We start from the raw sequence: 13,422 nt of genomic DNA, 5'->3' as shown, positions 1-13,422 counted from the left end.
TTTTGTAACTTTTTGATTAATAGACTTCAAATTGACCCATTTTAAAGTTTAAAGACTACAAAAAAAAAATTAAGGAAATCGCACTGAAATTGATAGTAATGGAGTTAATAATTTACTGATAGTGTTCTTATCCTCTACACACGTGCACGCACACACATTTCAAATATTTTTGGGCTATTAAACATTCACCAGGTCATATTGACCCATGCTAAAGTTTTAATAAATACCCCACAAATTGTAACTAATGTAATGGAATGGAATGGGTTTATTGATATCATATAACCTCTCTCTCTCTCTCTCTCTCTCTCTCTTTATATATATATATATATATATATATATATATATATACATAAAATAGGAACCTATAAAAAAAGAAGAGGCAGCTTAACAGTTGAGATTAGAAAAGCCTACCGAAGAGGGAGATAAAAACTAACATGGGTTATGATGCATTGACCTCTGACCGGCTTAACGCTTAAATCTCCCTGCGGACATCCTCTCATTTTGGGTCTGACGAAACTTATCTTGGGGTATTAGAATTGCTTATTCGGACAGTAAAATGCACAAGTCTCTCTGGAAGTATTATTAGTTCTGCTAAGTATACTTTAGAAAACATTATGAGAAAAAAATGTAATCGTCTGGATTTGTGCATTGCCGCTCTCTCCACAAGGGGGCGGTATTGGACTGCACTTTAATATCCATTTCACTTGCAGGCTCTCTGGGTAACTAAGCACAATTAGATTTCTGCCAATGATATTCATTATTGATCATTCATACACCTACTATGAGCTCATTGCACTAGTGTTACCCGCCTATCTTAACTCATGTATGTTTTTAATTAAGCAATAAGTGTTAAGTGCAGCACTGAATATCATCATGGCCTACTAAAAGAACAAAAATAAACCAGTTTAGCATGCATTCATTGTAAAAATTAGAATGTGCAACAACCAACAAAATCAAATATGTAAACACAACTTTTTTTTAAAACATATTTAAGAAAATAAACTCTCAAGCAAACAGTATTGTAGATAAACCGAGGATTAATAAAAAAAAAAACAACAACAACCCAATAAATCAAACTCCAGTCTATAATCCAGACATGTAACTTTTGCAGGGCCCTAAGTAGGAGCGTAGTTCTGCTAATTCCGGTGTCTTGGCCACCTGGTGGCAATACAGATACTTGTATATTGATGTACAGTGACTCCAAACACTCGTTGCTTGAAGGGTTCTAAAAAAAGAAACACTGTGACACCAATGCTTTTTGTTAGCCCAAGATTTGTGATGTTATATTTCTTATTTTGTCTTAGCGTCCATATAATCTGACTTTTGTCTGCTCGTTTTAAATGTACAATGTGTAATTAATTCTCTTTTTTAGTTTGACGGAACACTTGAAGTTCACTGTACTGTGCTTCTTTGTGAGGTTTTTGTTTGGTGATGTTGGAGTCTTTTCTTAAGTCAAGTAAATGCCCTGGCTCAATAAGGGTTGGTAAACACTGTTAAAGAGGAAATGCAGTTTGGGGAATCCTGGTCCTAACCTTAACGATTCAGCATTAGCTTGAAATTGCAACAAAAGGACTTCTCGTCATTTACAGACGCTTCCTGAGCACGCGGCTCCGTGTCCACCTCCGGCCGGTCGATGGCTGAATAAACAACCACCAAGCACATTCTGCGCGAGGCTCTCTCTTATTGATACGGGGACAATAGAGCTGAGTGTTAGCGATCGATGCGGCTTCCTTTGCATCTGTAAGCTCTTCATTAGTGATTCTTAAAAGTGTGCTATTGTTGTGTGTCCCTCCAGAAGAATCACTGCCTTGTAGTACACTTCAGTTGTATTTAATTTTAAAGTACAACACATTTGTCTTTAATGTCTTAGAACGTTTGGGATTTTTCTTTTGTTTGTTTTCAGAGCATTTCCAGTTGTTATTAATCTACAGAGGTGGCAAATGCAGGTTCAAAAAGTAAAAACCCAGACACAGTTTGGCTTTAGCCCCTGATGCTAACTCGCTAGCTAGCGGCGGAGTACCCTCTCAATATTCGCAAAGGAAGAACAAATGGAAACGGGCATAAGTCGCATGTCCGTTTGGCGCATTTTCAGTAAATTTGCTTAAAAAATTCGAAACAATTGGATGGAAACCTGACTAGTCTTAAGGGAGAGAAAACCAGTAGTGGCAAGTAGCGAAATTTTTCAGGTACATTATAGGTGTGTAGGTATATCCGTAGAAGCAAAATATGCCCTAACTCTGTGGCCTTACTTCCGAGAATCATTTATGTTGTTGGCTACAATGTCTTGCGCCAGCCTAAAAAGCAACAACTTTTGATGTTCCCCAAAAAAAATGAAAGTCGACTTTGACCTGCTACCTTGAAAGCCTGCAAATATGTGAGTCTACTTCACACTCCAGTCTCGGTACCGTCCTCACAGGACAGCAAGTAGGGAAAGAGCCGGCTGATCTTGGGTAGTGTGAAAGGGGCTTCTGATGCTACCTTGGCAAATTCACGGATTGACTTCAACCATTTATCAGTACCTTACACAAAGGGCCGCAAATTGGGTAGAAGCCTCCTTCGATGGCCAGTTTGAAAAGGAGCTTTTGATGCTGCTGACAAATCCGAAAGATTTGCGGGGTTGACGTCAACCTCTCCAATCTCGCATCGGTACGGTAAAAAACGGGCTTCGATGGCGATGGTGTGAAATGTTTCCAGTAAAACCTCGGAAGCCAGAAAATTTGCAGGATCTTCTGATGCCGGCAGATTTACGGGTCCACTTGGACCGTCCCAATTTTGTCAAGGTGCCAAACACAAACAGGAAACCCCAGTTTGGTTTGTCAATGTGAGAAGTTCGACTTCAATCTGCACAGCAATCTGGCAACAAGACGGGCAACTGCTGAGTTTTAACAAGCAGCGTAAAGGGGCTCAAACCCAGATCACGACGGTTAGTTGTTAGCTGGTCTCCTGGGCAGGGAGGTGCTTTCCTTTTCTTTCCTTTCAAAGGCAAACAGACTTGTTCCTGTATGCCTTCAATTGAAGCTTTGTTGAGAAGCATGACCTGAATGACTGAAAAGCGGCAGTGAACAAAACACCCGTTGCCGTTTTTTTCTCGTACCATTTACGCTTCACATCCGTAAAAGTACGTTGTTCTCTAATATCTGCCGCTTGTTCCTTTGAAGTCTTTATATGTGCTTATTTGCGTTTGTTGTCTGTCGCATACCCTCTTCCTCTTTTAGTGCCGAGTGGTTTTGCATGAACTTTCATTGCATTACAATGGGATCTTTCTGTGTTGTATCAAACAAGGAACACTGACTTTTTTTTTATTTTGCGATAAAGTTCCTTCTGTCTACCACACTGGGAAGAGAAAATGCCCGCCAGGATACACGCTCACACACGCAGTATTCCGGACCTCTGGGATCTCGTTGTGGGAACTCTTTTTTTCTTTTTTTGGGGGTGAGTGGGAGTGTTTTAAAGGTGGAGCTGCAGGGACAGGCAGGACACGAGCAGCTGCAATCTCCTCATTCTACCCTGTGGAATGTTTGGACAATGGTGGAGTTTCAGTGCAGGAGCACTTTTCTATGAGAACTTTTTTTTTTTTTTTTTTTTTTTTTTACTCACACTGAAGAGGACTTGAGTTTGTAGCTAAGACTCCAGAGTAGCAGCAAAAAGATGGCCGGGATTACCAGGAAGGGATCCGGGAGACGGTCGTACTACTACAGATTCCTGGGCAAGTCCCGACTGCAGCGTCAGCGCAGTCGCTCTCGCAGTCGAAGCCGTCCGTCTACAAGCAGGGGTAATAAACGCTGCCTAGTAAATGACATCTTGTACGGTTGTTCTCAACTGTTGTCACTCTGGGACGCAAGTGGAAAAAGTACTCGCAAGACTGTAGCGAAAGTTTTGATTTAACGCTTGTACTTGAGGTCTAAAAGTACCAAAGTAATAAAAAGAAAGTTTTCTGCCAATTACATACAAGACCCATTTTGATAACTTTTCACAACCAAAACTTTACCCATGTGCTTATCCTAAGAAGAAGAAAAAACATCACGTCAAATTGCATGTTGTTGTTTAAGAGCTAGCCTAAACTACATGTTCCGATAGCAGTGATAACATCGTGAACTGGCAAACAAAAAATGCTAAATAGCTAACGATAATGACTGAAAACACTTTTTAGCTTTAAGGCTGGCACAAGATAAAACGCGTTAGTCACAAATAATTTGTGTAGCCGACAGCATCAAACAATTCTGTCAAACATGGTGATGGATGGCAAATATGTTGCTTCTTTGACTCACTTGCTAGCCTCGTTGATGCCCTGTGGTTCACGTTCCTCCACTGAAAGCTAGCCAGGGCATCTGTAGCCAGAGGCTGAGCTGCACTGTGTTTGTACACGGAGTAAACCTGTGGTACTTTCACAGTTACATAGTACCAAAATTTGTCCGTGCCATAGTCCATCACTTAAGCTAATGCAGTAAATATTGGTATGAAAAACACTAGTCTAAAACAATAGAATAAAATCACTTTATTGTCAGTACTTAAGTTAACGAAATACAGGCTAGTATATTTAAATGTATTTCAACAAGAGTACTTGAACAGGCTGACTATAATTATTAGTAAGCGTGATAGGCTAGCTCATAGCTTTGTATAGTTATCATACAGTACTATATAGTGTAGCTATTAGCATTTAGCTACCGTATAGTTATCATACTGTAATGTATACTGTAGCTATTAGCTACACCATGATAGCTATACTACTGTATGTACAGTGTGCTAAGAAAAGCTATGTCCGTACCATCATAAATCGAGGACCCCATGTAACAGGGATGTGATTTTTCCGCTAATTTGCGGAATTCCGCTTTTTTTATCCCCCCCCCCCCCAAAAAAAAAAAAAAAAATTATTTTTTTGTATTTCATTGTGTATGCACATGACTCCGACAGATAACATCTTCTGCTATAACAAAGACATTTGTGGTATGCTCTAATATGAGTTACTTTTCATTTGGTCATGATACAATTATTTGTTCATGAAATTTGAACTCTTCAACATTATTTATGTGTTAACTTAGTAATCACATTAGTTAGATGTGATAGTTTTTAAAAGCAAAGGCAGTCCAATGTTTTTGAATGTGACTGATTTTGAGTTGACTAAAACTGCCATTTTATATGGGATAGTTCAATATACATTGAAAATTTATGCTGTTGTTTTGTCTATTTCTTTGTCATGTGAGTGCATTGAAAGTACTTAAAAACACGGAAAACCCATGAGCGAGTGCCAGCGGCCCCCAGACCCCCGGCTAAATTTTCAGATAATTTCACTTTGGTCAAATCACATCCCTGATGTAATTTTTTTTAACCACTTGTTAGTAACACGCCCATAAAGCTGCCGCAGCCCACTTTTGCGTCCCTCCAATAAATGCCAAAATAGCATTCGATGTTATGTTGATCGAAATCAACAAGCATTCATTTCCGGCTCATGACAGTTTGGCGTTGGCATTCGCGCACTGCCGCTACCTTGCGGTCGCCGTGGCAACAGTTGACAGACGATAGCTCGGGGTCAAGCTGCCTGTTCCGGGAGAGGGGGGAAGGGTTGGTGTGTTTTTGAGCGCTTGGAGTCAATAGGCTCTTTCACATTGGCTATCGAAGCTGGTTTTTCCTGGTTTTGTTGTTCTGTGTGAAAGGTAAGAAGCAAAATTGAGGTTGAGGTCGACCCATGACAGCGCCTTTCACACTGCCTTCCAAAAGTAGATTTACTGCTGTGTTGTTATCTGTGTGAAAAGTAGTGATGTGAATGACGGTTGAAGTTGGCCTGCAAATCTTCAACCTTTTGAGGTTGTATCAGTCAAAGCCGTTCTAAAGTCTCGTTCACATGAAGTAGCACTTAACCATCACCAGTGCCACCTGAGTTTCATCAAATTAAAAAGTGCACACTTGACAACTTCAAAAAGTACAAAACTCAGGGCTGTTGCTAAGTGTTTGTTGACGCTGTGAAAGATGAAAGAGTTGCGTTAAACGAGATCATCCGTGCAGGAAAGCGCGCTTCCCAAAAAAACACATTTTGCCTTGATCTGAGACCGCCGTCGGAGCCTTAATCTTGAGTTTGGTCTCACAGGCACCTCTTGACATGCTCGTTGTCCCCGCGGCGTCCACGTGAGCTCATGTGTTATTGTTTTTGTGCGCGCGGATGGAAAGTCTGCTATCAGTCGCTTCTGTTTCCCCTTTCTCTCGCCAGTTTGGTGATATTTGCATAACACATGACACCATGTACACTGGAAAAACTGGGCCAAAAGTCATTCAATCGGTTATCTGTCACTTCATTTAAGCAAAATTATCTCAGGAATGTTTGACTTGGAAAGATTTGTTAAAACAAGTAAAATTAGCAAGCTTCAAAAATGACCACTGGTGTCTTAAAAGTAGGGTATTCGCACTACCTTCGTCCATCGAATTATGGAATTTCTTATTAAGGTCAACTTACAACCAATATTGAAATCGAAATAGCAAGTTGTATCATTGTATTAGACCGTCCCGCAGCTACAACGATACTCACAAGCATATATTGTATTCTCTTCTCATATAACTTGGAATGCTGTGTTATTTTACCCCAGAATTTCCTCATCTAAATGTTCAAATGTAAAGCAAAAGCTCTTGCAGGCAACATTTCCAGCCAAGTATCTTTTTGTTTGAGTCAAACTTGTTTTGTTCAAGGAGCATGGGCGGATTCCCAGGCAGGGAGAAGAACATGATGTCGTCGAGGAAGAGAAACCAGACAAGATCGCCTTTAGCTGTGCTTATTGAAACCTGTTTCATCTCAGCATATAACCAAATGTAGGCTACGTCTCCAGCGTGCTAAAAAAAACCTCTTCTTGGGTCTTTGTCTGTTTTCGTAGGCACCAGACCGCTTGTAACTCAAACACAATCCCTCAGGTTGAGTGACCTTGTTTTTGGGGGGGGATCCCATATTTGAGTAAACTGAGTCAACGAATCACTAACAATGAACTGATACAACGGAATCATCGGAATCCCTTAACCGAGCCAGTTAACTGATACAATCGAGTTATCTGAGTCTGCTAAGAACGATTTCACCTAAATGATCTTAGACCACTGACTCAAATTAGTCCACCAATACAACCGAATCTTCCAAGATCTGTGTTTCTGATGATTCCACTCCCTTGACTCAGTAAACCGTTACCTGAATCATCTGACTCTGCCAACTCGAGTCAGTCAACTGATACAAACAAATCATCAGAGTCCCGTTGTTTCCAGTGAGTCCGCTTAGCCAAATAAATAAAACCATACAACCGAATCATTCTCGAGTCCGCTAACCGGAGTCAGGGCAACCGAATCATCCAGAACACCGAGCTACCGTTTTTCCCTGCCGTCTCAGCCTTCAAGCCTTGGGCAAATGACGGGGACGGTCCAGATGACTTGGTGCTTTTTCTGAGCATCACCATAAGACTGCAATAACAGCAGCAGGTGCAGGCTAATCCTGCCTGTAATCCATAAATATGGATTCAAGATTACACAAAAGAGCGAGACAGCTCTGTTTTAAAGGGACAGAGTGCACAGTTGCTGCTGATTCACGATTGATTTTGCGTAAACACGAACTTCTTCTGCCTAACATAATTTCTTCCTCTAGCAAGTTTGTCGAATTCCAAAATTCGAGTCGATCAACTGATACAAGTGAATCGTGTCTGACAACTAATACTAAAGCGAAACATTTTGAATCCGTCGCGTTTCCAATGAGTCGGACAACTCGAAAGTCGGTGAACTGATACAACCCAATCGTCTTGCGTCCCCAATGTTTCCGGTGAGCGAGTCCGCTACCTTGAGCCAGTGACTCAATAAGGGACTCATTTAAGTCCATTGTGTGTCCAATGAATCTGATAGCTTGAGTCAGTGAACCGATTCTTCTGAATCTTCTGCATCCATAGTGTTTCCAGTGTGTCCGCTAACTCGATTCAGTAAACCGATACAACCAAATTATCTTCAGTCTGTGTTTTTACAGCGAGTCTACTCACTCGAATCAGTGACAGAGTATATAACAAGTCGTCTGTCCTATTTCAAGTGAGTGCTAACTGAAATCTTTGGACAAAATCTTCCGAGTCAACCAACTCAAATCAATAGCCTGAATCATTTGATTCCCAGTCAGTCCGCTACCTTCAATAAGTGAACCTATACAACAGAATTTGCGGTGTCTCTTGCGAGTCCACTCACTTGAGCCAGTGAATCCACTACTGCAGAATTATGCAAGTCTGCAGTGTTACTAGTGAGTCAGTGAACCAATGGAGGTAAATCGTCTCGAGTTTGTTGCGTTTCAAGTGTGAACTCTTTAACGTGGATTGAATCTGTGCACCTCTTTATCAGCATATTGTCTTGAGTAAATACTACATCTGTGGGGTCAAAGTCCAGCACTGTGTCATTGCGCGCACAAAGAAACCCTGTTGTTTCCTCTCTCGCGCACGTGGACATGTTTTCTTTTTTGCCTGTGAGCCATAAAGCGGGGCAAAACTGTGCCTGAAATGTGTCTTGTGACCTCTATTACACGGATCACCATTCAAGCGATGACTCGCTAATGAGACAGCTCTTTGGAGGAGGCCAAATTGCCTTGCATTGCATTGTTCCGTGATTGACATTAACGCAAAGCATTTAAATTCAAGAGACGGCGCGCAAGCCCGTCGAGGCGGGTCGTCTCGCACCTGAAAGGTGGGCGGGAATGAAAGGAGGTGTGGGGGGGGGGGGGGGGGACAAAGAATCTTGCTGACAGCTGTGTGATTTTTTTATTTTATTTTTCCAACTGAACATGGTGTTGGCCCACAGAGGATCTAAACAACGCAGCCGAATTTTTGACAGTTTCTCCAGTCTTTCTGTCAGGCAGATCTGAAAGTAGGCCTATGTTTTTTTGTTTTGGTCTTTTTGTCAACTCACACTTCTCAACCTCTGAATCACACAACTAAAATGAAGGGCAAGGGTGGAATAAGGGTATGATAAGAGTTAAATGTAGGGTGTATGGTAAGGGTATAGCTTCAGGGTTCACCAATTCCGGTCCTCAAGGTCCGGAGTCCTGCAGGTTTGAGATGTTTCCACCTGCCAACACACCTGATACTAAAGATCAGGATCGTTATCGGACATGCTAATGAGCTGATTATATGAATCAGGTGTGCTAGTGGGCGGAAGCACCTAAAATCTGCCGGACTTCGGACCTCGAGGACCGGAATTTCGTAAACCCTGGGCATAGCGGTAGGATTAAGCTATGATTGGTTTATGGAATGAGAAGGACTGACAAAGCAAATAACATCTGCAATTTGTGTTCATCCATGGGTTAGTGTTAGGGGAGGGGTGGGCAAACTCGGTCCTCAAGGGCCGGAGTCCTGCAGGTTTTGATCCTGTTGTTTGGAATCAGCTGCGTTGGAGCAGGGAAACATCCAAAACCTGCAGGACTCTGGCCCTCGAGGACCGAGTTTGCCCGCCACTGGGTTAGAGTGAGGATACACAATAAAGACCACCCGCATTGAAACTGATTAGTTATTGGCTACATTTGTTGTTTTCATTGAGGAAGTCCACATAAGCGATCTTGCAGCTTAATAAAACAAAATAAAATTAAAACTAGAATGCAAATCAAATTTTTTTGCGGTTAGCTAATGATTGTGTGCTGAATCTGTGGGATCACTTACACCAAGATTTTTATTTTTTTTTTAATCCAAGAAATAAAGAGACAAGCTTAGTCACTGTAGAGTTCTAAGTTTTAAGTTCTATTTTAAGATCGAAGGCAGACAACTTCAAAGTGTTTGTGTCTGTGTTCCTGTCATAACACAAGACTTCTCATTCTGTTTGGAGGATATTTTTATATTTTTCAGCCCTGAGGGTGTCAGCTTCTTGTCATTGCGACGAAGCCGCACTCAGAATCCCTGTTCTTTCTTATTTTCACACCTCTTTTATTTTGCATTACCGGTTTACATATACACTGCAGCCGTCCCACTACGCCGTTTCGCCTTCAACATCTTTGCCTTCATTTTCTGTGACTTTACGATTTTTGTCGGCATTCTCCTTTTGTTTTTTCCTGCGAAATGCGGGCGCTGTTGTCAGTTAAAAGCGGCAAATAGAGAGGAGGTTATCTACAAAAGACACAAATATTTGCCTCGGGCCGTAAAAGACAAGATTGTTGGCGAGCTAAATCACTGGCAGGAATAGATTGACTTGGTTTTGGCACTACGGGATTATGTTTCAGGCCTGCCCGCGATAGGTCAAAATCGGCAATATGGAGAAACCATGTAAAAAAAAAAAAAAAAATAATAATAATGTGTTTTTTTCTCCCTCCCACACACTTGAAACACATTTAAATTATTTTAAACATACCTTTTAAATGTATTTATTTGTGTCTGCTCGCACTCACTTGGAAAACTATTTTATAACATCAGTTTCAGTAAACTAAAAATTGTCAGTAAATTAGTGGCTACTAGTTGCATTACTTTCATGTAAATTCACAATAAATTATGGTAAAACCATAATAATATACTGTAGTTTCACATCTGCCATGTTCTAAAATTACTAGTTGTAACTGTGAAATTACAGCATTTTACTGTGAAATAATTTCACAAAATATTCTGAAATCCTGGTAACATTTTAACGTGCAGTTTAAGTTTACAGGAAACCTGACACGTAAAACTAAAGAGGATTAAACATATATATATTTAAAGACCAAAATCTTCAACTGAACCTGCATGTTGTCCACTAGCTTAATGCTAACCTACAACGTGAAATGCTATAAATCGGCTAGCGGAAATTAGCATAACCTTCAAACAAAGGAGTATGGAGCGGCAATACATACACGTAGAATATACAACAACACTCACAGCAGGTGTTTATGCTCTGCTCTGTGAGAACAAAGAATGTGACTGGAGATTAGTTGGAAACCTCTGCCACTTGATCTTCTTTGAACAATCAAGCAAGCAGTAGAAAGTATGGATATCGATTTTATTTTTCTTTAAAAGACTTTCTTGTAAAGTACAGATACCGGATAAATCTACTTTAGTACAGTAATGAAGCATTTGTACTTGGTTACCCCCCACAACTGTTAAATACCATTAAACTGGCTCACAACAGCTTTATCTCCTGCGGCAGTTTATTCAGCACAATTCCGGCTCCATTCTAATATCTCCTCGGGCGAGGAAGAAAAAAAAACAATGACACGGCTCATTATTTCAATTAAAAACACGTTGTCAATGTCATGCTAACAACTTCCTGTCATCTAACAAAGTTTGAGTTGCCGGCATGGCTTGTTTTTTTGTTTTTGTTTTCGTGGGGGGGCTCGTTCATAGCCATCAGCCTTTTCCGTCTAGGGTCGTTTTCAAATGGGAATGTCCCGTGTCGGCCTCGCCTCCGAGGTTTTAGCTGGTGCTCGCTCGGTGCAGCGTTCCACGCACAGGAAATGTGCAGCGTGACCTATATTAGTGAATGTTAATGGAGGAAGGAAGCAGCGGGAAAAGGAGGATGCGGCATTGGCCGGATGGTCAAGAAGCTGATGGTTGCCATCATCTTGTCCGTCAGCTTATACATTGGAAAGCAATACTTTTGTAATAAAGCACAAGCATTGTAGCAGTAGGAAATGAGACATCAGCTGTACTTGCCATGTTTACCAAAAATGTGACACAAATAATATTCAGTCATATCCTAAAATATCCAATAAATGTTGTCATTTTTTGTTTTCAGGATTTAGGGATGTGCGAGTTCAGATACTAGAACTAAAAATGAGAAGAATAGAAAATTGTCATTAATATCATGCAATTTAAAAGAAAAATGATATATCGTGATGTGTTTCTTTAAAATTGTCTGTCACTGGTTTTGTTTTGTTGGCCCATTTGTAGAAAACGGACTTAAACACAAAACCCTACTAACAAAATTAAAAAAATTTTTTTAAAAAACAGCCCCCTAAGTTAGTTTTCACTTAACAAGAAATTTGTCAGGCATGTGTATCATGAGTAGACCCGCAAAAATGTTTCTACACACCGGTTGTGAAAAGGCACAGGAAGTCAGCCATTTTGGTTTGAAGATGCCGTTTAGGATAGTTATTAATATTCCAAGGGGTCCTTTAAAGACAAACTTATCCTAGAGATTTTGTCTAATTGCAAATAAATTTGCATCATGTATTCTAAAACAGATGAAGAAAGCTAAATTATAAAGGGTTTGAGTTTTCGTCATTGCGTGTTGAGCAGAGCACGGAGACAAAGTTGGATGAAATGAAATGAAACATAAAACCCCGCTAACTAGATAAATAGTCAGTTTGACTAACAAGAAATTTGGTGGGTATGTCTATCATGACTACACCCACAAAAAAAGCCTCACAAAGCTATGCTGTAAAAGACACAGAAATGTCTGCCATTTTGGTTCAAAGAAGCCATTTTGGGATCATCTAGGCCAGTGGTGTCCAAACTCGGTCCTCGGGGGCCGGTAGTCCCGCAGGTTTTGGATATTTCTCTCCTCCAACACAGCTGAAGCTCATCAGCAAGCTCTGCATAAGCATGATAACGACCTTGTTGATTGGAACAGGTGCGTTGGAGCAGGGAAACCTCAAAAACCTGCAGGACTACCGGCCCTCGAGGACCGAGTTTGGACACCACTGATCTAGGCCATTACCATAAGTCATTCAAATGCAACATTGTCTAAGTCATTTTATGACTGAAAATTGATTCTGATTACAATATGTACCTCAATACTAGACAGATGAGCTCAATTTAGAAGGATTTGTCATTTGGTCATTACATACAGTGGATGGAGCATGGTAGCAAAGTTTCAGAAATAGTTACAGTATTCGTGTTGTGTTGTGTTGTCCTCCTTTTTCAAATGTATTTGACGCTTGTGTGCATGTTGTTTCAATTAAAGTCAAAAACCAACAACAACAACTTTTTCACGCTAGCAAATGCTCCCGGATCCAGATGGTCCTCACAGGAAAAAAAAAAAAAAAAAAAAGAGATCTGACTGGTGTGTTGGGAGAGGAAAATCTGTTCCGTCTCATGTTTACGTTGACGCCGGGCGGCGAGGTGGGCGTTTTTGCGACGGAAGGCAGCAAGCTGCGCAGCCAGAAGCTGCGATTCCTCCGTCTGCCAGGCCAAGTTACGCCCCGCCGCTTATTCCGTCAGCAGGCCCGTTAAACAGCGGACGGCTAATTCGGTGCAGGCTAACAGACAGGGTGGCGCTGACGAGTATGGAAATCTTGAAAAGCGTGCGTGTCAAAAAACACTAAACAAAATTGCCTATATCAGTAGTACCACCTCATAAAAATACTTTAGTGCCTTAATGACTACCATTAAAATACAATAGCATAGTATTTATTCCTAAAAAAGTACATTTAATATTATTGTACTGTAACAATATGTACAGATTGAACATTAACGCTGCAATTGAATATTGATTCAATTACATACAAATTTCAGCTGCCTAAACTAAATGATCATTTTA

General features: G+C 40.7%; 1 protein-coding gene across 12 annotated transcripts in view; it reads left to right on the top strand.

Moving 5' to 3' along the window:
• The window catches only part of dab2ipb (DAB2 interacting protein b), a 76,055-nt gene that overhangs the window by 22,166 nt on the left and 40,467 nt on the right, over positions 1–13,422 (top strand). For 2 of the 12 annotated variants that reach the window (XM_077586267.1, XM_077586266.1), the window contains exon 1: positions 3,627–3,772. The exons of the other annotated variants lie outside the window; for them this stretch is intronic. In XM_077586267.1, the coding sequence (XP_077442393.1) occupies positions 3,649–3,772 (124 nt within the window). In that variant the 5' untranslated portion in view covers positions 3,627–3,648. Of the gene's footprint in view, positions 1–3,626; positions 3,773–13,422 lie in introns of those variants that run through there. 12 annotated transcript variants of the gene reach the window in all.

The sequence above is a fragment of the Vanacampus margaritifer genome, chromosome 14, assembly GCF_051991255.1.
Source record: "Vanacampus margaritifer isolate UIUO_Vmar chromosome 14, RoL_Vmar_1.0, whole genome shotgun sequence".
Lineage (NCBI taxonomy): Eukaryota > Metazoa > Chordata > Actinopteri > Syngnathiformes > Syngnathidae > Vanacampus > Vanacampus margaritifer.
This window is presented reverse-complemented; position numbering and strand designations above follow the sequence as displayed.